This window comes from Bos grunniens, chromosome 18 (assembly GCF_055505025.1).
Source record: "Bos grunniens cultivar Pamir isolate PY7600 chromosome 18, Bosgru_T2T1.0, whole genome shotgun sequence".
Taxonomy (NCBI): Eukaryota; Metazoa; Chordata; class Mammalia; order Artiodactyla; family Bovidae; genus Bos; species Bos grunniens.
The window spans coordinates 2112807-2137929 of record NC_141182.1 but is presented as its reverse complement, the minus strand read 5'-3'; the positions used below and the strand labels follow the sequence as shown (position 1 = coordinate 2137929).

The 25123-nt window shown below is 38.9% G+C and overlaps 1 protein-coding gene across 1 annotated transcript in view; it reads left to right on the top strand.

Annotated features, from left to right (window-relative positions):
• Positions 1-25123, top strand: part of GLG1 (golgi glycoprotein 1) — a 130387-nt gene that overhangs the window by 78662 nt on the left and 26602 nt on the right. The window contains exons 2-9 of the mRNA XM_086349838.1: positions 3286-3318; positions 5265-5351; positions 9493-9708; positions 14628-14831; positions 15868-15939; positions 16877-17060; positions 22063-22277; positions 24519-24640. Coding sequence (XP_086205964.1) covers positions 3286-3318; positions 5265-5351; positions 9493-9708; positions 14628-14831; positions 15868-15939; positions 16877-17060; positions 22063-22277; positions 24519-24640 — 1133 coding nt within the window. The remainder of the gene's footprint in view (positions 1-3285; positions 3319-5264; positions 5352-9492; positions 9709-14627; positions 14832-15867; positions 15940-16876; positions 17061-22062; positions 22278-24518; positions 24641-25123) is intronic.

Below are 25123 nucleotides of genomic sequence, written 5' to 3'. Positions count from 1 at the left end.
TTACAAAACCATGAAAGTGTAAATTAAATGATGAGTTTTTCAAAAAAGAAAGCTTCATTTATTTTCTTCCTGAGCTCCAGGGAATCTTCTCAGTTGCATCCCTTTTGGAACAGCCCCTGGGCCGGTCTGAACGTTTAGGCCCAGCTCAAGTCTGCTTTTGCTCATTTGCTTGAACTCACCATTTTATTTCTACAGCTGGACTGTAAACTATCTGTGGTTAGGGACAGTGCCTTACTCTATAATCCCACAACAATGCCTGGCACAGTTTTGGGTACTAAATATGTATTCAGTATTTACTTGTTGATTGATTTCTTGGGATCATTTTATTTAGAGTGTTATTTCACTGTTAATAAAAGGAAAACAATCTTCAGCCTCTTCTTCCTTAATAGTTCTGGTGTTAGTCCCCATACTCTTCATATCCTAAGGTTAAAGATCATCAAGCCTGTCTGCGTGTACAGATTTTCAGAAGTAGATGTGCTGTCTGATGAAGTAACTTGATTGTGACCTCATGGCAGCCGTGCAGGCTCGGAAGCACACCTGTGTGAGCACCCACATCTGTTTTTGTTCCTTGAGATCTCTGTCTTTTCGTTTCTTATCGAATGGCTGAGTGCTCAACTGTAGCATTTTCTTTCCTTTTTTTTTTTTTTTTTTTTAATACTTTTTCTAGAGTTAATTTGTGTTGGTATTGTGGGTTTGAAGTGAAGTGAAGTAGCTCAGTCGTGTCTGACTCTTTGCAACCCTGTGGACTGTAGCCTACCAGGCTCTTCCCTCCATGGGAATTCTCCAGGCAAGAGTGGAGAACCCACTGGAGCGGGTTGCCATTTCCTTCTCCAGGGGATCTTCCCAACCCGGGGACCGAACCCGGGTCTCCCACATTGCAGGCAGATGCTTTAACCTCTGAGCCACCAGGGAAGCCCTGTGGGTTTACTACTTTGTGTTTTGTAGTTTTTAGGTTTCTGTTCTGTTCTTCTGAACAACTACTCTGTCGTTTAATTCTATAGGCTTTTTTAAATTTATGAGAGTAAATTATTTGTAATTACACTTAAAAATTCTTTATAACTGTTCAATGAATCTCCGTGGCTTAACATCATAATCTTTTTCTCATAGCATTCCTATATTGTCATCTTCTCTTTGTGAATAGAAAAACTATAAAGGAAAAAAATTGTCAGTTGCAAATCAAGACAGTGAGAGAGATAAAAAGCAAGCCTGATCTTCAGATTTGCAGTTCACTTACGTCTCTGTGGACTTTGTCATTCCTTCCTGAAAGGTGCGGCACTGTGTACTTACTAATACGATTCACTAAATCAGATCATTACAGTTAATGACAACTTAAAGGTTTTGAGATTTTTATTATTTCATTTTCCTGATAGGCTTGTTAGTCAGTTTTTTCTTCATTACAGACACCCTCAAAACTTCAAGGGCTTTCTGCTTCACATGTCTCTCCTTGTCCTTGCAGCTTTCTGTACGTGTTCTTCACAAGAGTCAGAGTACAGGCCCCCCCGAGCACATGTAAAGCCTCTGCTCATGTTATGCCTGCGAACATCTCACTGGCCAGAGCAAGTCAGCAGCCCGGCCTGACCTCAGTGGGGCAGGGGGTGCACTTGGTCCACAGCAGGAGGCCGTGCAGAGTCACGAGGACAAAGGGCAAGGGATATCAAATCCTATTAAGAGTGGAGAGCTGGGAGCAATAATCCAGCCTACCACTGTAGGGAAGCAGGACGTTAAAACAGTCGTTAATTTGCTAATGTAAGTTTTGTGGACTATGAACATGGCAACACTTTTTTCCCATGAGTAACTTAAATCTTATTTGACTACTTTGAAAATTCTCCGAGCTCTGAATTTCTTTCAAGAATGCCCCTTTAAACCAAAATTATTGTTATGGAAATGAACACAAGTAGAGATGCTAGTGATGCTAATTGCCATATGTGCTTTGAGAAAGAGGTAGAATTGCTGATTGACTGGAAAAAGTGGAAAGTGTAGATGTAGAGGGGATAGATAGAAAACTGCCCAAACAAAAGAAAGCTTTCTTGCAAATAAACTGTTAAGCGTTATAAAGTAGGCACTTGGAATTGAAATGAAGGGAGCAGAGTTAAGCTAGATTAACTCACAGTATGGAGGCGGATTTCTGAGACTCAAACACATCAGAAAGGCATTAAAGTATCTGTTCTTACTTAGACAAGAAGGGAGAAAGTTCAGAGGTGGTGTGTTATAATCTCACAATTGCCTAGCAATCTAAGTCAACTCTAGTATATTTTATAAGTACATACAGAAATGAGTTTGTATGTTAGAATTAATGCCTGTTAAATACTGTAGTGGAATGAATAGTTCCTTAGAAACCCTTTTCTTCTTGAAGTGATGCTCGGTGTGTCCGTTTAGCTTGCTAATATTTTCTCTTTTCTGTGCTGCCTTATTTCTTTCCTTGAATAGGGAGAATCTTTTTATTTAGAAAAATGGCATCATTTACAACCTTTGTCAGGAATATTTCATAGAGGGGAGACAGAATTGACTTCGCTTGAGCTGGTTCGAAAGCTATGGAAACTCAAAGTAGATAGTACTTTACTATTGTGTGCATTATGACAGCTGTATCTCCTTTACTGGTATGAACAAGGAAAGTAAAGGAGCGTATGGCAAAGCTGTGCAGTTTTAAGCTTAACCTCGTCTACTTGTTTGTCACCGAAATGGAAGTTCATTTAGTCTCTGTTGTATGTACTTGGCTTTATGAGCAAATGTATTCACGGGAATATATAAATAGTTTGGTTTTTTGTAATGTTATATTTTTAATCATAGACCTGCAAGGTTATGAACTCTTAAGGTTACAAATATAGTACAGGGAGGTCCTGTGTGCCCACCACCTTGCCTCCCCTAATGGTGACATGAGCCTAATTTGTAATCATTGTCAGACATTTTTTGCCCTCTTTAGTAAGCCTGCCTTTTTCAGATATCTGACTTTCTTTAAAGCAAGAACACCTATATTGTGCCCAATCCTCTTTAGCTTTCAGGATTATGAAGTATTGTGTAAGGATCCTTCTGCCAGTGTTGCTTTATCTCTTTACTACATTCCTCTCCATTTTCCCAGTTTCCAGATTGTACCATGGATTGCCAAGGGACTATGTTTCATCTGCTTTTCTGGTATATTGCTCCTCAGCAATCTAAAAATCTGCTCCTCCTGTTGAAGAGATATAATCAGTTGAATATTCAGATTTCTTGTTTTGAGTTTATTTTGCTGGTATTTGAAAACCTGAGAGGATTTTTTTTTAACAGCGTCTCTTTTTTTTTTCCTTTTAGCCTGAAAATGAAATTTCTTCAGACTGCAATCATGTAAGTATGGACTTTCCATAATTCGCCATGTGTGTTTTATGTATATGATGGCAGATATTAGGGTGCTCTTCCTTTGTTCTGGGAAGCATAATGTTTTCTTAAATGCACTTAATCTTAACAGGAGAATGATTAACCTTATCTAAGGGCCATGATAAATCTACAGATAGTCCTCCATTGTAGAAACCAGCAAGCTCGGCCAAATAATATTTGTAAACATAACTTTTTCTTCAGTTACAGCTACCATATGAAATTGTTTCTTTGCAAGTCAAGTTTACAATGTTAGAGTTTTGTCTTTTAAAGTTATTTCACTTAGTCATCATAGAGTCATCTACTGTGTGCCAGACGCTATGATGGAAACTGGACACAACTAAACACCTCGAGGATGGAGACAGGCTCGAGCTGGCAGATACAGACTCCAGAGATAACTGCGACTGATGCATTCAGTGTCGTATCTGTATCTCCATATCGTATACAGTCTAACATTAAAAGGAACCGATGTGAAATCACATCTGTGCAAAAAGCACTGAATGCTTCGGCAAAAGCCTGTAAGAGCACAGTAGGGACACAAAAGTGAATTTTGCCCTGGTGGGTTGATGTCCGGAAACACCTAATAGTGGAGATGATACTTGAGTTGTGTCTTCAAAGAGGAGTAGTTCTATATCTGACAGTACTGGAAGAAATCACTCCACCTCCACATTATTTGGTATTTTGAATGGGAGACTGCAAGAACAGAGAAGCAGATTGGCTGCTTAAGTTGATGACGTATTCTAGGTAAGGTCTAGATAGGTCAGAGATTTAAAGTAAAACACCACAAAAACAGTAGAAGAAAACATGAACAGGGGGTAGGGTTTTTAAAATATAACACAACCTCAAAAATTATTTAAAGGAGAAAAAAAAGATTCGTAAGTCTGATTGCATTACTGCTGTGACATCTTGTGATTCAATTAACCAAATGCTGTACTTAGTCACATTACCTGCCACGGACCATAGACACCACTGGACAGTCTTTGTCTTTTTCCTCCTGCTTTAACCTCCATTTCCTAGCTCTGTATGTGTTCAAACATTTGCTTCTGTTTCCTGTAATAGTCGGTGAAGCCCTTGAGATTAGACTGTGTGTGATACATCATCAGAAGTGCTAAGCAGATGTTTGAGTGAGTTGGTGAATGAGTGATTGTATTCTTTAGTCATGGAGTGAGGCAGCCTGAGAAAAAGGCTCCTCCGCATCCTGCATCATAGAAAGCCCCTACTCTGTTTTCTCCATCTGAGCAGAGTTTAAGAGCTCATTTTTGCTACTTTTCAGAAATTGGATCATGTATTGAAATTTTTTAACTGAAGCTGCAAAGATAAAGTAATATTCAGCCCTCACCTGTGAATAGTAATGGCTTTAGAGATTTCATAGTTTGAAGCATTGAAACAGTTGTGTAAAACAGACCTTATCATGTACGTGTCAAGTTGAGGGTTTTAGAGGAATAAAGAAAGATACACTTGGAAATTAGACTCTGGACGACATTCCTTCATAAAAAGCATGTGAAAAGCACTGTTGGTTGTGAAATCTGCAACGTAGCCTTCAGTTCTGAGTTTCTGTGTTAGACTTTTTGATTTAAGAAGAATTTTGCATGTACACCTATTTATATTTTCTTGGAAAAACTCTTATCAGGAATTTTCATTTTAGTTTTTTCTTGACTTAAAGAAATTTGTCCTTAAGTAAAAATAGAAAAAAATATATGTTTTGAATGGTAGTGCTTTATTTTGTTTCCACATTTTTTCCTTTTATTTATAAATACAGTGACATTTTAATCTTTTTGTTCATTAACTGAAGTGTAAAATATGCCTTATCTGACTGTATAATGGAATTTTATCATTTATGGTAACCACTAATATTAAATTTCATGCTATTCTAAGTTTTTTGTTTGTTTGTTTTTTGTGTTCTTTTCTCTTGTACCTAGTTGTTATGGAATTATAAGCTGAACCTAACTACAGATCCAAAATTTGAATCTGTGGCCAGAGAAGTTTGCAAGTCTACAATATCAGAGGTAGGTAGTGAAAGAAAGAATTCTGTGGATCTTTAATGACCTGAAAGGAAAAATGACATCTGTTGACCAGACCAGTCAATGAGGGAGGAACGAGTGATTCAGTTACTCTGCTTCTCTTGCATTCACGTATGTCTTGGTTCAGAGATAGACCAAGGCAGGGGTGTGTGTAATTAGACTTCTTTTTCTTAGTCTGCACTCACAGTAGGATACTGTTGATTCAGGCAGGTTGGCAATCAGGCTCTTTTTGTCCCCAGATGGAGAATACAGTCACTCCTGTCATCAGTGAGTGCTCTCACACGCTGCACAGTCCGCTTGTGACTGAGGCGTGTCGAGGCAGTTTCCCGGAAGGCTCATAAGCAGTCCTCAGTGTTTTGGCTGTGCGCTTGGGCCAGTTGAACCACAGAGGCATATGCTCCAAATAATAGGAGTTAGCATTAGATAGGTTTGTGAAAAAGTTACATGTATATTGTTATAAATGGATATTGTGTATAAAGACAGAAATTACTGAAAATGTGTATAATATTACATGTATGGTGATATATATATGTGTGTGTATATATATATAATGTAATTAATATTACATTAATTGGTGATATTTTTTCTATTCTCTTGGCTCAGTGTAAATATCAAATGATATTAGTGAAAATTGTGGTATTGAAAATTGTAATTTATTTTCTTTTTTAGAATTAGTGGTAGAAATTCTATGAAGTTGGGGATTTCTACATACTGAAAGAATCACAAAGGAAATAATTGCTACTTTTCTATCTCCAAGTTAATAATCAGAGATCTTGCATTATATAGATTTGTCCCCAAACTATCTTTTTTTTTTTAATATGTTTATTTATTTGACTGCTCTGTGTCTTAGTTGTGGGATCTTTAGATGTGACATGTGGGATGTAGTTCCCCGATCAGGGATTGAACCTGGGCTCCCTGCATTGGGAGCCCAGAGTCTTAGCCACTGGACCACCAGGGAGGTCCCCTTACTACCTTACTGATGACTTAAGTTAGGACCATCTTCTCTTGAGCTCTTAGGGAACACCCTACTCCAACCAGGTAAGTCCTCAGCTTATGTACCTCACTTAGCTCTTTATGGGATCTTAGAGAACCTGCTTTCTTCCTCAAACCTTCTACTACTGAATCAGATATGCTTTATTCTTTTAAAGCAGTGACCCTTCATCAAATATGTTGGGGCTTCAGAATAGAATAGCTTATTTTAAAACTTTGATATTCAGCTTTTAGATTCAGTATTACGTACCTCAAACTCCCTTGGCTCGCTATGTGACTGACTATACATTCCAGTTTGAGTGCCATGTGGAAATTTAGCTCAGAGAATATACAGATTCGTCAGAATAATTTCACCCTTTGTTGGTTTTATCTATCTGTATTTATAAAATAAAACTGTTGGGACTTCCCTGATGGTCCGGTGGTTAAGACTGTGCTTCCACCGCAGGGGGCACAGGTTCAGTCCCTGGTCAGGGAACTAAGACCCCACATGCTGCCTAGGCATAGCCAAATAAGTAAGTAAATAAAACTGGCTTCCTTGTAATGTGTGTGCTACGTTATGGCCCTCTTGTAATCTTTTGGAGGATGTTGTGGTTTTATAACAGATTCATGTAACAGGGGTACTTCGCCCTCTATAGAGGGAGATCATATTGCAGTCAGAAAAATTAATTAACAGGAAAAGTAAAACATGTTATTCTACATTTCCCTTTTCTCTTTTAATTTTGGAGTTATTCTTCCAAGGAGAAAAACAACATCATAAAAATACTGAAGACTGCAAACTGAACTTTTTATTTACTCTCCATGATTGAGTCAAATATTGTCTGCTTTTCTCTTGCATTATGTCAAAAGTAGAGTGACTGTAGCGTTTCTCTAATGGTTCCTTAAGAATCTGCTCCCCAGCCACATCAGACTTTACTTCCATTCATAAATATGTTGATGATTTAATGCTGTTTTTCATTGTTATTCTTAGAAGTTTTTTGTTGTTGTTGTTGTTGTTTTTAAACTTCTCTCCAATACAGTGGTTGGAAAAAAGCATAAAATTTTAATTCAGACACTACATCTGGTTGTGATTGGTGGTGGACTGAAATACAGATAGGTACAACATCTCTGGGTTTCAGTAAAATCTCAGGTGATGGAAGCTAAATATACATTTAATTTCTTATTCAGGCTTCAATTCAAAGTGTCTGGCAGTCTTTCTTCAGACTTTAACCCGTCGGCTGCCCAATAGAGCCTGTCTGAATACTTGCTCCTCATTGTTTTAAACCCAGGTGTCTTCCACTAGTCCTGTTTTTTTCTTTCATGCCGGGCTTTTTTCATTAGTTGAATTATAAACACTGAGATTTTTAAGCAGTTATTTCTCCTTTTACTTTTGAAACTTACCTCTGTTTTACTTTTTTAAAAAATCACAAACAAAAAAACCCTTTTCTTGGAAGTACATTTATGGCCCTCTTCTTAGGCGTCATCAAAAAAAAGAGCCCAAGGTTAAACTGAAAGAATTGCTTTCAGCTTGTTGACTGTTGAAGATCTCTGCTGCCTCTTGAAGCCAGTGTGAGGCTGTTTAATTTCCCAAGTTTGCTTCTCTGAAAATAAACACAGTTTTCTGTCTTGAACTGAGTCTTTGACTTGCTCTGAATTTAACACTGGGGTTAGGCATGAAGAGACCCAGTGGCTTATAGGACTATTAGCGTGTGGTGTGTCCTTCACCCTGTGCCTTCTGGAAAAGGAGATTGTATTTGTCTATCAAGTGTACATATTCACCAGATGTGGTATAAGAATGGAGAATGGTCTCTGTTGGTCAGAAAAAACCCAACAAAACATTCCCTTCTCATTTATATTAAAAATAAACATTTACATTTGGCTCCTTCCTCTTGTCAAAACTGCCATTTTTGTTTGTTTTTAATTTCTCCAAATGCAGTAGGCGTTTTCCAAACAACCCTCTGTGCTTTATAATTCAACCTTAAAACCCTGTAAGTAGATTGCACTTTTTATGATTGAACTTCAACATTTTTAGCCTAATTTCCTTCCTTAGGACTTGTGGTTTTGGATGCGCTTTGCAGAGACACTACCCATGTGGGGCCACTTTTGCTTGATCCACTAGATCATATGTCTAAACGACCCAAATTAGAATTGCAGTGGCCTTCCCCTTCCTAGACTTCTTGCCAGACTGCACTGGACATCATTTTTAAACATGTTTCTGTTTCAGACCACAGTGGTGAAGCTGGGAGTCTACTCAGTTAAGAAACATGCCCACTTCCTTTCCTACTTTAATTCTGCTCATCTCTGTTAGTTAGGCCTTCAGTGTTATTTACAAATTGCCGTTGATGACAACTGCAGAGACACATTAAGTTGAAATTTATTTGCCAGACATTAAAAATGGAAAGTAAATAATCTGCCTTTTTACAAAGTTAAATCCTCCATGTGTTTTCCTTCTCTCTTATCTATTTTCTAAGTAAACTAGCACTATGGGGAAAAAAAAATGCCCAAACCCATAGTTAATTCAGAACACATTAATGTCATGTCGAGAGGTAAAATAGTACCCCCCCTTTAGTAATTAGGTTTATCTAACAATAATAGTTTGCTGTGTATGTTGGCATGAGATATGCAACTGGACTTTAGTTCTGCACCTGTTTTTCAGACCTATGCCTTAGATTAATCATATCACTATCCATTGCATTCTTTGCATGGGTAATGGTAATTCTCAGAAGAATCATTTAAAAAGAGCTGTCAAAAACTCTTTTCAGGGACTTCCCTGGTGGTCCAGTGGCTAAGACTCTGAGCTCCCAGTGCAGGGGGCCCAGGTTCAATCCCTGGTCAGGGAGCTAGATCCCACATGCTAAGAAATTTTCTCAGTAAACTGAATTTTAAAAAAAAAAAAAAAAAGCTGTTTTACTTCAAACCTGGATTTTACCTACGCATTTATGTGTTTTCTTGTAAAACACATTAGTAAGATATTTCCTAGAAAGTGCAAAAGTCTTAATAGCATAGCACACACACTGTTTTCTTTACAACAAAAGCATTTCTCAGTGTTTTCCTTTTCTTTCTTTCAAGAAGAAACAAGAAGGTATCATTCTCTCTTTCATAAAGGTGGTTTGGTAAGAGATAGAATGCTTTCGTAAAACAGCCATTTTCCTTTGAGCAGATCAAAGAGTGTGCTGATGAGCCATTTGGAAAAGGGTACCTGGTTTCCTGCTTGGTGGATCACCGTGGCAACATCACCGAGTACCAGTGCCACCAGTACATCACCAAGATGACAGCCATCATTTTCAGTGACTACCGGCTCATCTGTGGCTTCATGGATGACTGCAAAAATGACATCAACATTCTGAAATGCGGGAGCATTCGCCTTGGAGAAAAGGTATCTATCTCTCTACTTCACTGGCTTCACCAAAGGATCTTACAAATTTGATGAATGAACAGCTTTGTATAACTGGCACGGAGAAGATTTAGAGCTGGCATTGGACTCAAAGTTGAGGTCTAGACAGCCCCAGTATCTAAGGCTAGTTTGCCTGTGGATGCACTTTATCTGTTTGTAACCAAATGTTTCAATATTGTGTGGGGAAGTAGAGGAATTCATATCTGCTAAGATTAGTATTACCTTCAAAATGCAAAACCAGCTACCATTTCTTACTTGTAATGTTCCTCTGGAAAAGCTTTCTGTAGTCTTAAGGGAAAAGTAGTTGGATTAGGAGAGACTCAAGTTTTCTAACCTTTCTTAGCATATACCTCACTGTTGTCTAAAAAAATTACTTAATAAACACACCAGTACAAAAGAGAGCATATTTAAATATTAGAAAATTTTAAAATATGTGAAGGGTACTTTTAGCTTGTCAAAAGAAAGGTACTCTGTAAATAGGATATGTGTTATCTTCGTGTCAGAACTAGTTTTAGTAAAGACAGGAAAGAAAATAACTCCCTAGTTTCTTGCTCCTTAATTATATCTGATCTTTCTTTGTTCTTATTGGTCTGTTGTCCAAAAGGTCACAGTAGAGGATCAGTCAGGTTTGTGCTTAATCCATTTGCTCAGCAGAAGTGAAAACTCCTGAGAAGTAGTAGGTTTCGGTGGGAGAGGTAGCTGAGACCTGTGGATGGCACAGCTGTTAATTGCCGCTGCTCATCAATCTGCTGTTCAGGGAGTATGAGAGCAAAACCCATTTGTCTCCTTGCCCTCTGTTTGTTCAGGGCACTGCTTGCAGGCTTCCGTTCTTGGCTGGGACGTGGTGGTAGAATTCTGGAACTGCACACACCAGTTCAGATGAAGCTTTGAGGGCTGGTCATTGTCTGGCTGTCACCAAATACCCTTTGCTTCATACCAGCTCAAGGCTCTGGCCCTTTCCCAGGGCATCTGAGTTGATCTTGAGAGCTCTGTGGACTGGCATACAGCTTCCAGGCAGCTCATGAGAGGCCAGTTTTAATAAAGAAGACTGATTTCTTGACTTTGCCAACACATTTTAGAAATGGCACAAAAGCACTTAAGTCACTCTGATAATTCAGAAGCTCCTGTGACTGACTTTATAGTGCCAAGGATTAATATCCAATTCCATCTCACTCTTAAAAATCTTCACATAAGTGTTCCAGACACACTTTTCAGGAATCAGTGATGGCACATTGTCATATTTGTGGTCAGTGGTCCATGCTGTAGAACGGACCATTATAATCCACCTCTCCCTGTAGTAGTTCTTCCCCATTGCCCACCAAGATAGTTGCTCATTGGCTTCCCAATAGCAATCTGGATTGTCCAGATAAAACGTGCTTTTGGCAGGTTTTGTGTATGAGTTACTAAATCCGTATTGACTTGAACAGTGGCAGAAAATAGTAGTGCCAGAGCCCAAAGATGTGACAGTGAGTGTTGATTTTTCAGCTTTGTTAAAATAAAAAATGTTATATGGGGCATCCAAAAGCACATTTTGTAATTTTCATCTTGTGTTGTACCTGCTAGTTAGATGAATTTCTCTTTATACCAGGCCCTCACCGTAGCACCCTAGATGCACTTCTGAAAAAGCATGTTATTTTCTGCATGTGTGTATGTGCGCATGCGTGTGCGCGTGCTCAGTTATATCTGACTCTTTGCGACTCTGTATGTAGCTCACCAGGTCCCTCATGCTAATGCTGCAGCCAAGTTTAAAAATGATAGCAGTCTGTCTTCAGCCCTCCCTTGCCTTGTCTAAATATAGTTGACTTCTCTGAAGTCAAGTTATTTAGATATGAAAATTATTCTGAAAATTAATAAATCAGCTTCTGACCACAGAAGAGAACACACTCATCAGTTTTAAATTTGTTGCCCTGAAGCTTGCAGTCTCCTCTGTGACTGGCTTTCAACTGACCTCCAAAAATCAGAGAAGAGGGGTCATGGTTAATCTGTTAGTACCCTGCCTCTTGTATGAACATTTAAATGTCATGATTTGAAAACCATAATGATTTTTTTCAAAATATTAGAATATGCAAAATTTAAAAATAAAAGCTATATATTTAATAAAACTTGGAATTTTCTAAAATATTTTTTAATAATTATTTTTAAAAAGAAAAAGCAGATCTTTGAAAGTAAATGTAAATAATTCATATCATCTGAAGAGAAAGCAGAATGTGACATCCAATACAGGAGCTTAATTGTAGCCATGTGCCTCCTTATTACTACTTCTGTACTTTTCCCTCAGTAGTTGTATCATTCCATCATTCTCTCCTTTAAAACCAACTACTGTGAATAGTTCAGATTTTTGTCTCTGTCTAGAGAGGTAGATCACAAAAAACATCACAGATGTTGAAATGGTGAATAATTAATAGCAGAGATGAAAACTCAGTTCTTGCCCGTTTTTCTGATTTGTGTTGTCATTCTCTGGTCTTTCAAAAACATATATTTTTTTAAAGCACAAGATATATGGAAGAAAAAATATTACCTGCTGAACTGCTGAGCACTTACATGGACACTGTATACTAACTAGTTTTAAGACTAACATCTGTCTCACCACAGTAGAATTTTAAAAATTCACTGTAACTCCATTTATAGGATTATTTGTTATGCATATGTCAAGCTTGCATATTAAGAAGTTACCTTTTTAAAATCTAAGCCCAAGTAACTTCATTTATTGTATATTATATGCTGGTGTACAGCCCCTTGCTTTCATTTGTATTCCGTAATAACCCTACAGTCTTCTCTATCAAATATTTGCATACATTTGAGTTTTGTAACTCAAACTGGCTGACCTGGAAAGCTGAGAGACTCTGGGGAACTGAGAAGAATTCCTGAAAAATCTTTTATTTGAAAAAATTATCTAAAGTTACGATAATAATAAAAGAGAGCATCTAATGGATGGAGGTGATGTTTTGGCCTAATGCCAATATGTGGTGCTATAACTGCTGTAATTAAAATTACATTTCACATTCCTTAAAGGGTCTCACACCGTGACGCTGCTATGTTTAAACAATTGTGAACCCTAAGTATACAGAGAAACATTTAGATCCTTTGCAGGGAAATCGTTTCTTGACCCTGTGAAGCCAGAACTAAAGGCTAAGTAAGTCTAAATGGAGAGTTGACATATGTGCTGTTATTTTCAGTCTCTCGTGCGATTATGACCTAATTGCTAGTGACCATCTCAGTAAGGTGTTTTATGAGCTACTTGACTTTGGTATGAGACATGATTTTATACCATAAAATCGTGTGTATCATAATCTCTTGTAAACTGTAAATAATAAGTGATTGATATGTTTCCAAATCTTTATCACAGGTTTGTTTTAAGCCTGAATTTCTGGGGTTTGTGTCCACTTTCCTCCCTCTCCTTATCTTTTTTTCAGTTGTTCATCAGAGTTTCTTTTCTCCCTTCAGAATTACTCCCTAATAATACTTTTTGATCATCTCAGATTTCTAAGCATTGGATGGAATCTTCAAGCTAGTGACAGAGTTTGAGCTACAGACAGAAAATAGGAAGCACGAGAATATGCCCGTGTAATGTGCTTCCTGATCTTTTTTGGATTAAAAAACCTTTTGAAATTTAATGAAAGCTACAAACTCTCCTCAGGAAAAATACACATAACCCACATACAAATTGTAGGAGTTTCATGGAACTCCAAGGTCCATAAAAAACAATGGTGGCCTGTTAGCTGGGTGCCTGATGCTCTGCAACTCTGTTTACTCAGCTGCACTCTAGGTATCACAGCTCTTATTCTCTTTCACAAGTGTATTAGGAGAGAGCATGAACATTTTCTAGAAAGTACTTGGAGATTAATGTGCTATGGAACAAACCCTATTACAGCAAAATGGGAAAATACATGGTTTTTTGTTGAATTGAAATTTTAGTAAAATAAGTGTTTCCCTACCTAATTTTAGGAGTCTTACATACAGATGACCTCATGAATGTGGTATTTTACTATAACGAGATTTTATGTGCCTGTGTGTGTATATGTGTCAGTAAATGATGGCACTCTATTTTCTGTTGCTTTGGTTTGCTGTATTTATAGATATACCTCTCAAGTTTTTGAAGCATATCTTCTGAGTATAGAAGATTAGAACTCTGAAAATGTTTAGGGAAAATTTTTCATGTTGTGGTTGCTATGGGGTTGATGCAATGTACACTTAAAGATAATTGGACGGTTTTAGGAAAGCTCTCAAAAGCAGTTTGTATACTTGGTGGTAATCTTGTTAATCACATTAAGATAAATGTAAAACATCAAAGTGAACATTACTCTAAAAGTGGGGGTCTTTGTGGACAGTAGAAAATAGAGAAAGAGGGTCTCTCTAGCATATTTCCTCATTAAATTCCGTGGTTTGTCTTATTTTTTAAACGTGACTGAAGCACTGTTATTTGAGAAACACGTAGCTCTTGGAGGTGAGTGAACAGAGACTCTCTAAGGCGTCGGCCTTTTGTGACTCCCCAGGTGGTCCGGTGGCGGACCCCGGGCTCCCACTGCAGGGGCTGTGGGTTCAGTCTCTGGGGAACTAAGATCCCACGTGTTGTGTGGTGCAGTCACAAAAAAAGAAAGACATTCTGACATTTTAAACTCTAAAAGTCAGGTTTCTGTTTCTAGTGTAGACTGAATGGACTTAAATTTCCCAGGATCTGTATTTCTGTTGATAGCTCTCAAGTATTAACATTCTTACCAAAGATTATCAAGGGCATCTGATGTAACTTCCACAGTGAGATTGGACCCCACCCTGTGTCTCAGTGGAACATTGGTAAACTTCTGTGTTGAGGGTTTTTGTTGTTTTGTGTTTAACTAAATGATGTTTATTTTGAAGCTCATGTTGGTGAGAGTTTTAAAATGGTTGTGTCCTTGCTATTTTAGGATGCACATTCACAGGGCGAGGTGGTATCATGCTTGGAGAAAGGCCTGGTGAAGGAAGCGGAAGAACGAGACCCTAAGATTCAAGTCTCTGAACTCTGCAAGAAAGCCATTCTCCGGGTGGCAGAGCTGTCCTCTGACGACTTTCACTTGGACCGGCATTTGTATTTTGCCTGCCGAGATGATCGGGAACGTTTTTGTGAAAATGTGAGTCAGCTCAGAAACTGTTCTTCTTTGGTTTCTTTCTTCCTAGTTGTTTTTTTTTTTTTTTTTTGGATACTTGATTCCAAAATTAAACCAACACTGTCACATGTAGAAAAGCCACTGAAATGGAAGGTGGAGTAGGTCCCAGGAAAACAGGAAGTTATCTGGGTACTGGCTGCTCAGGCCGGACGTAATATCTAGGGAACACTTGGTTTCAGTCTCCACTGCGATGTTCTTTCTACTTTATCTCACTTTTCAATTCAGTTCTTGGGAGTCTAATTTACATATAGGAGTCCTATCTTACCAGGGAATCCCATTCATGTATATCCCATGGCTAAAACTTGGCCATATTACATATTTATGTTGAGGTAGTTTGGGCTAAGATGAAGGAAATAGCAGACAGCTAACTTTTAAAACCAAGTCCTTGGTTACTCCCTGCATACTCTATAGAACAACTTTCTAACCCTGTAGTCAGAAACAATCTCCACCTTTACCACAAAGGACTGAGAGTGTCTTGTGTATGTTCCCACTGTCTGCTGTTGTGAATTAATATATCAGAACCACTGAACAGAGCCACTGCCAGAGTTTTACTGACTCTAGATTGGAGAAGGAAATGGCAACCCACTCCAGTGTTCTTGCCTGGAGAATCCCAGGGACGGCGGAGCCTGGTGGGCTACCGTCTATGGGGTCACACAGAGTCGGACACGACTGAAGCGACTTAGCAGCAGCAGCAGCAGCAACATTAAGTTATAAGAAGGGAGACTCATTGACCCTTCTCTTGGTTCACTAATTAACAGTACATCTGGGAACACGTGACAGGAGCCAAACGCCATGGGAATTTTTTTTTCCATATTTACTGCAATCATTGTTTTCTTTCAGAGGCTGCTAAATTTTGTAAATGGCTGAGTCATGTGTTCAAAGATAGTCAGCATTATAATAATTTAATAGAAAGTCCTATATAAGATTATGGATTATGCCCAGCATAACTACTTAGCTAGTGGTGATGGTGATGGTGATGGTGTTGTATTCCATCTTACAGACACAAGCTGGTGAAGGCAGAGTATATAAGTGCCTCTTTAACCATAAATTTGAAGAGTCCATGAGTGAAAAAGTAAGTATTTCTTTGAAACAGATCAGCATTTTATTCATTTTCCTAAAAGCTTTCTTAAATCCTCTCACACAATATAAACTCATACCAAAATATAAAATACTGATACAGCTTAACCTTTCAGAAATAAAATACTGGGCCTTTAGTAGGAAACCAAAGCATATTACATTTAAACAAAAATAGTGAAGCTCCTCGTGATATCTGGACTTAGGGAAGTCAATGGGGAATCAATTTGGGGAGTAAAATCAAAGAATTTTAATCAAAGTTACACTGAACCCATCCCTATGCACTCAAGAAGTTTCAACTAACCAAACCAATGTGCTTCATAGGTAATTAGCAATTGAATTTTTCAGCAGCTGTCTCATTAAGCACTCTCATTACTGTTAGTCCTCTGTCCCTCAATGCATGCAAGAGACTCTTATGATTTTTAAAAGTAATTATTTTGGGCCTTGCTGTCTTGTCATTTACTTTGCTGTGCAGCTGAAGAACTATTTTTTATTTCAGTTCCTTATATCATTTACTGTTGAATAATTATGTTTAAAAAGTACAGAGTGGAACTTCCAGAGTGTTGTGTCCGTTGCCACTTTCATTCTGGTGAAATTTACTTTAGGGACATTTGTTGAAGAGGAAAAGAATACATTGTCAAGTTGATGTATGAGTATCTACCAAATATTTATGTGTTTGGACAGTTGCTATTGCTGCAACAGTCAGCAGCTCACCATAGAATTCCAGAGTTGCCCACTCATATATCGCTTCTTCTTGCCACTCTGTTTCAGCACACTTGTGCTCAATTTTAACCAAACTTAAACACAGACATTTTGCTAATGACTGCAGTTGCTTATTGTGCCTGGCCATGAGCCTCTGCTTGTCTTAGAGGGACATGTGAGCGGCTGGACCATGTGAGCAGTCTCACAGCTCTCCTGCTGCACTCTCTCCTCAGTGTCGAGAAGCACTAACAACCCGCCAGAAGCTGATTGCCCAGGATTATAAAGTCAGTTATTCACTGGCCAAATCCTGTAAGAGTGACTTGAAGAAATACCGGTGCAACGTGGAAAACCTTCCCCGGTCCCGGGAAGCCAGGCTTTCCTACCTTCTGATGTGTCTGGAGTCAGCTGTGCATAGAGGTGAGAGTTCATTTCTTTTTATGTTTTCCACTCCTTTTTGGATCTTTGCTCCTGTGTTAGCTCTTTTGAGTACACCTGTCCCTGTGACTCAAGAGTCTTTCTAGGGAAGCAGAACTCTAGGCTGAGGGCTTGGAGGCCCTCAGTCTTGTTGAAGGCCTTTCCTCTTAATGGCCTTAAATTCTGTTTTTCTTTACGTCCCAGCTTTTTTTTTTTTAAGGTTTATTTCTCAAATTCAAATTTTAATTTTTAAAATGCTTGTGGCACAGCAGTTTTAGGAGAGTCAGGGAAGTATAATGATTTAGCATATTAGCTTTGGGTCAGAGACTTCATGACTTCAAATTATGACTCTTTCAGCAAACTAACTGGTTGGGTGACCATTGTTTATGTTTTGTAATCTCTCTAAATCTCATTTTTCTATCTATAAAACAAAAATACATTACCTGTGTTGAGGAGTTCTTAGGAGGAGGACTGAACGAGGTTATTTGACATAGCACTTAGCATATGATAAGTGATAAGTACTACTATTAGTCTAACAGTGTTTATCAAGAAATTAAACAGAAAAGAAAGGAAGGATTATCTCATAAGGTCAGACTCAGAGTCTGTTCAGTCCAAAAGTGAATCCTTGACAAAGGAATCAAGAAGGATGTTTAAAGGTCAGGGTCCTTAAGAAATAACTTTTCTTGGGCCCTTCCTGGAGGTCCAGTGGCTGAGACTCCGTGCTTCTGTTGCAGGGGTGAGGGTTCGCTCCTACACACCGCATTTTTTGGCATAGCCAAAAAATTTTTCCAAAAAAAGAATATTTCTTAATATGGACTATAAGTTATTAAAAATGAAGTTCCTATCTGGTTAATGAATCATGCTGAGACAGTTGACTAGTGATTAAAAGTTAGGTGTGAAAAGATCAGTTGTTAAAGCTCAGAAGTTTGTGGTGATTTTTTTTTTGGTATCTGAGTAGTTAAAATCTCTTAAAAGCCAGTAGAATAGCAACAGGAGAGTGCATGGTCTTGGACTGACTACCAAACAAAGGACATTTTGAAGGCAGTTTGGAGAATTTTGATTATGGTCTGGGTATTTGATAAAATTTTTCTGAAATGTAAAGGTGGAGATTGTTGACTATTAAAGGCATATCATAAAACAGTATAACATCTAGAAGACTCTATACATGGACATCACCAGATGGTCAACACCGAAATCAGATTGATTATATTCTTTGCAGCCAAAGATGGAGAAGCTCTATACAGTCAGCAAAAACAAGACCAGGAGCTGACTGTGGCTCAGACCATGAACTCTTTATTGCCAAATTCAGACTTAAATTGAAGAAAGTAGGGAAAACCACTAGACCATTCATGTATGACCTAAATCAAATCCCTTATGATTATACAGTGGAAGTGAGAAATAGATTTAAGGGCCTAGATCTGATAGATAGAGTGCCTGATGAACTATGGAATGAGGTTCGTGACATTGTACAGGAGACAGGGATCAAGACCATTCCCATAGAAAAGAAATGCAAAAAGACAAAATGGCTGTCTGGGGAGGCCTTACAAATAGCTGTGAAAAGAAGAGAAGTGAAAAGCAAAGGAGAAAAGGAAAGATATAAACATCTGAATGCAGAGTTCCAAAGAATAGCAAGAAGAGATAAGAAAGCCTTCCTCAGCAATCAATGCAAAGAAATAGAGGAAAACAACAGAATGGGAAAGACTAGGGATCTCTTCAAGAAAATCAGAGATACCAAAGGAACATTTCATGCAAAGATGAGCTCGATAAAGGACAGAAATGGTATGGACCTAACAGAAACAGAAGATATTAAGAAGCGATGGCAAGAATACACAGAAGAACTGTACAAAAAAGATCTTCACGACCCAGATAATCACGATGGTGGGATCACTCACCTAGAGCCAGACATCCTGGAATGTAAAGTCAAGTGGGCCTTAGAAAGCATCACTATGAACAAAGCTAGTGGAGGTGATGGCATTCCAGTTGAACTATTCCAAATCCTGAAAGATGATGCTGTGAAAGTGCTGCACTCAATAGGCCAGCAAATTTGAAACCTCAGCAGTGGCCACAGGACTGGAAAAGGTCAGTTTTCATTCCAATCCCAAAGAAAGGCAATGCCAAAAAATGCTCAAACTACCGCACAATTGCACTCATCTCACACGCTAGTAAAGTCATGCTCAAAATACTCCAAGCCAGGCTTCAGCAATATGTGAACCGTGAACTTCCTGATGTTCAAGCTGGTTTTAGAAAAGGCAGAGGAACCAGAGATCAAATTGCCAACATTCGCTGGATCATAGAAAAAGCAAGAGAGTTCCAGAAAAACATCTATTTCTGCTTTATTGACTATGCCAAAGCCTTTGACTGTGTGGATCACAATAAACTGTGGAAAATTCTGAAAGAGATGGGAATCCCAGACAACCTGATCTGCCTCTTGAGAAATTTGTATGCAGGTCAGGAAGCAACAGTTAGAACTGGACATGGAACAACAGACTGGTTCCAAATAGGAAAAGGAGTTCGTCAAGGCTGTATATTGTCACCCTGTTTATTTAACTTCTATGCAGAGTACATCATGAGAAACGCTGGGCTGGAAGAAACACAAGCTGGAATCAAGATTGCCAGGAGAAATATCAATAACCTCAGATATGCAGATGACACCACCCTTATGGCAGAAAGTGAAGAGGAACTCAAAAGCCTCTTGATGAAAGTGAAAGTGGAGAGTGAAAAAGTTGGCTTCAAGCTCAACATTCAGAAAACGAAGATCATGGCATCCGGCCCCACCATTTCATGGGAAAAAGATGGGGAAACAGTGAAAACAGTGTCAGACTTTATTTTGGGGGGCTCCAAAATCACTGCAGATGGTGACTGCAGCCATGAAATTAAAAGACGCTTACTCCTTGGAAGGAAAGTTATGACCAACCTAGATAGCATATTGAAAAGCAGAGACATTACTTGGCCAACAAAGGTTCGTCTAGTCAAGGCTATGGTTTTTCCTGTGGTCATGTATGGATGTGAGAGTTGGACTGTGAAGAAGGCTGAGTGCCGAAGAATTGATGCTTTTGAACTGTGGTGTTGGAGAAGACTCTTGAGAGAAGGAGATCAGCCCTGGGATTTCTTTGGAAGGAATGATGCTAAAGCTGAAACTCCAGTACTTTGGCCACCTCATGCGAAGAGTTGACTGGTTGGAAAAGACTCTGATTCTGGGAGGGATCGGGGGCAAGAGGAGAAGGGGACAACAGAGAATGAGATGGCTGGATGGCATTGCTGACTCGATGGACATGAGTCTCAGTGAACTCCAGGGGTTGGTGATGGACAGGGAGGCCTGGTGTGCTGCAATTCATGGGGTCACAAAGAGTCAGACACGACTGAGTTACTGATCTGATCTGATTTGATGAAATTGCCCTGAAATGTAAAGGTGGAGATTGTTGACTATTAAAGGCATATCATAAAACAGTATAACATCTAATTTGGCATTAAAAAAAATAGATAATCTTCTTAAACTGCAAATTAACAGGAAACACAAAAAGACTCAACAAGTACACGGCCATAGGATATGAACAGATAATTCACAGAAGTTATATACATTGTTGGGAGTCCCTGGTGGCTCAGACGGTGAAGAATCCACCTGCAATGCAGGAGACTCAGGATTGATCCCTGGGTCAGGAAGATTCCCCTGGAGAAGGGAATGGCTACCCACTCCAGTAATCTTGTTAATACTAAAAAGTCTGACCATATTGAGTGTTGGCAAGGATGTAAAAGAACTGGAACTACACTGCTGATAGGAATTTAAATGGCACAGCCACTTTGGAAAGTAGTTTGCCAGTTGCTTAAAAAGCTCTGTATACATCTACCTTATGACCCAGCTGTGTAACTCCTAGATATTTACCCAAGAGATGGGAAAGCACATGTCCATATAAACTCCTGTGCACGAATGCTCATAACAGCTTATTTGTAATAGCCCAACACTGGAAATAACCCAAATGTCCATAAATGGCTTAAGGGATTTTAAACAAATTGTAGTATAACCACATAACAGGATAATAGTACTTGGCAGTAAAAAGGAACACACTACTGATTCATGGTTGAATCTCAAAAAGTCTGAAGTCAGACCCCAAAAAGGAGTTCATAGCATATGATTCCATTTATATGAACCTTATTTACATGAACTTCTAAAAACTGCAAACTGGTAAACTAATCTGTAGTCATAGAAAGCAAAGCAGTGGTTGACTGGGCATGAGGTAAGTGGTAGAGAGGAAAGGGAGGAATTCTAAAGGAACGTGAGGAAGCTTTTGGAGTTGATGGATATATGTTCAGTATCTTGATTATGGTGGTGGTTCCATTGGTATGTCAGACTTATCCAGTTACATGTTTTAAAAGTGTAGTTTGTTGTATGTCATTTATACCTTGGTGGTAAAGAATTCACCTACAGTGCAGGAGATGCAAGAGATGCAGATTTGATCCTTGGGTCAGGAAGATCCCCTGGAGAAGGAAATGGCAACCCACTCCAGTGTTCTTGCCTGGAGAATTCCATAGACAAAGGAGCCTGGTGGACTACAGTCCGTGGGGCTGCAGAGTCAGACATGACTGAGCACAGCGTGGCAGCATACCTCAGTAAAGTTGTTGTTGTTTTTTTTAATAAGTTTTCGCAGATGGCATTGACAGCTCAAGGAAGAGTTGCAGAGCTATAGCGAGTATCTGAAGTTTTTTCCACAAGCTTAGAGGCTGTAAGCCAGGGATTTTCCTGGCTTTCATTTTCACTCTGGTAGTTATCTTATATTGATAAGACTTCTGTTGGCAAAACACATGCATTATTAGTTCAGTAGTATAAATCTGTGTAAGACTGAACACTGACAAGGTAAACCCTAGTCTTTGGAGTTTTACGCTGATGAAGCTTTTGCTGAATTCTCAGCTTTTCAGTCCTATGTTGTAGTCGAGGGATGGACTTGTACTTCCCATGTGTAGCAGCATCTGACCCTGATGCCCTGCGGCGCTGTGCCTTGCCTCCGCACAGGGCGGCAGGTGAGCAGCGAGTGCCAGGGGGAGATGCTGGACTACCGCCGCATGTTGATGGAAGACTTCTCTCTGAGCCCTGAGATCATCCTGAGCTGCCGAGGGGAGATCGAGCACCACTGCTCGGGGCTGCATCGGAAAGGGCGGACCCTGCACTGTCTGATGAAGGTGGTGCGGGGGGAGAAGGGGAACCTTGGAATGAACTGCCAGCAGGCGGTAAGGACCCATTTTCTCCTGCCATTTTTGCTGTTAAAACATTTTATCTGCTGAGGAACCTCCTCTTCCTGAGCTTATTTATCTGGATTATCTGGGTCATCACAGTGAACTTTAGGTATTAAGAACTAGGCAAAAACTGAAGATAGATGATCTAGAGGGAGAAAATGTTCTTAGTTGTCTACTTCATTATCTATCCTCAGTCAGATGGAGGAATGTTCTGCAGTAATTTGTTTCTCAAGGTTTCCGTCCTTGATACAATAGACTTCCACACTTGTCTGTTGTTGACCATTAATTTTCTTTGTTTTCTCCTTGGTGGCTTTGATTTAGTGATCTGTTAACAAACTGTGAAGCTTCAGAATAATTATTAATGAGTATATACTCTTCCAAATACCCTGTGAACATGAACTTAAATTCTTTTCAGCTATGACTGAACAAATCTGGGCCCAGTCTCTCCTAGACCGAAGAGACTGCTGTTTGTCCTCTAGACTAATCATTTTTTGGAAGTGTTTTCTCGGGTCTTTCTAAGCAGTCGGGGGGGTGTATAATCACGTAACCATTCACGCCCTTGGTTAACGTCCCACACTGCTGTCCCTGGCTTCTGGTGTGGTGGTCCCTCGAGCTGTTAGCCTCCTGTTCTGTCGGGCGTTCGCTGTCGTCTTTTAGAACCTGCAGTCTGGTGCATGCACGGAGAATGCTCAGAGTTGGCCTGTCAGTCAGGGATATTTAACTAATACAGTTCTTAGAGAAACTTTCAGACTTGCATGATGCTTAATAACAATCTCTCAAAAAAAGATGTAAATATTTTGGTCTTCATCAGCAAACATCATAAATAAAATTGGTAGTCATTTGACAGTAGTAATAATCTTCCTACTGACTAACCACTGCATTTTGTAGCTTCTTCAAATTGCCACAGAGAATTGGTATAAATAACTTCCATCCCAGGAAACTGGAAATTTTTCCTATTTCTCTCATCTTGTTTGTTGACTTCTTTGAGAATAGACAGATTTGGGATTTTTCTTTTTTCATTTTCTTTTGATCTTTGTTCTCTGATCAGATATGTGATGGGGTCAGTGCTTTTGTATGAACCTCTGTAAGCGTGTAGGTAAAATGGATGAGGCTCAGAGAAGGCTCCTGCAGAGGCTAAATCCATGACACAAAAAGGTCTCCAATTCTTTAACTTGGAACAAAGGGAACCCCAAGCAGAAGGATTGTAGTTTTCAAATTTGCTTTGTGTAATTTAAGATTTCCACCCCAAAACACCATCTGCTGCCCATCTGTAGTAATAATGATTATTTTTAATCTGTTGAAAAGCTTTGCAGCTTACACAACCTTCTATATATTATTCTTTGTTATAATCCGCCACAGTTAAAAAATCTGAAACTTAGAGGTTAATCAACTTGCCTTTGTTCTCAGAGCTAATATCTGCCAGTGCCAGACTATTAATAGAACGCAGGTTTTCTCATCCTTAATTTAGAGCTTTTTCTTCTGTGCCCCAACTGCTTTCTCCTCAAAGACAGGGAAAAAAAGAATCTGAGGCACATCTTCTCATGCTTTCACTTTATTTTATGACAAAGGTTGGAAGCAGAAGTAAATGTTAAAGAATATATTCTCATCTTCAGCTGCATAATGACAAGTATTTTTCTGTATACTGTGATAGACAAGCTCTGGTTTATCTCTTGGGTATATAAAAAAGTTGAGAAAAAATAGGAAATTATAAGTAATATTATATTCTTATTTTCTATCATTGATATTTCTTACAACTGAAATCTCACATCTCCTTTTAATGAACCAGAGTATACTTGTTTTATACCAGTGTCTTTGCAGCAAAATTCAAATTCTAGATTTTTAAGACCAAATCAGATCTCTTACTGGAAATATCTTCTGTTGACTCTTCTCCACTCAGCTCTGGCTTGGCACTGAATATCAAATTTATAATAATTTGATTAACAGATGTGAGGAAAGAGGCAGCTTTTATATTGTAAAGTTCTTTTGTTCTGCAAATATCCAGGGATGGTTCATACAGGTAGGCAAGCTATCCCTACCATGAGTTATAATCCTGCAAAGTAGAGGAACCAGTTGCAACATATTTGACCAGAGCTGTTGAGCTTGGCCAGTGACGATCGTAGTACTTTGTTAAGAGTGCATGGTGATATACCGTACTGAGAACTAATTAAAGATACAGCACTGCTCATCCTAGATGGTAAGTGACTTTCTTTCTTCCTTCTTTTTTTTTCAATCCAGCTTCAAACACTGGTTCAGGAGACTGACCCTGGTGCAGATTACCGCATTGATAGAGCTTTGAATGAAGCTTGTGAATCTGTAATACAGACAGCCTGCAAACACATAAGATCCGGAGACCCAATGTAGGTTATCTTGTTTGTGGTATTTATCCACATATTGTATCTGGCAGCGCAACATGGGGAACGTATCCATAAATGACTCGGATGGTTCAACAACTGAAATTTCATTAAACAGGAACACATACCAGCTTTTGTTAAGACTAGTGTTGGGACTGAGACCTGGGCTCTGCCTCATCTGTGAGGTAGAGAACCTAGTCCTGGCTTTGTCATGATGTCTGTTGACAGTGACTGAGAAGGCACAGTCTTAGACATTAGGTCACTGAATCATTCTACTTAATGGCCAAATAAAAGAGAAACTCTCAGGATAAAATGATACATGCTTTGTTTGGCTGTATACTTTCCATTCCCTTTGTATATTGACTCATATACGTTGGATTCTTGACAATTATTAGAGAGTAATTAATTATACTTGAAATAAAACACAAAATGTGGTGGTTGGAAGGGTTCATTGTGGACACAGTGAACTCTGAAGTTATATCCAAGATC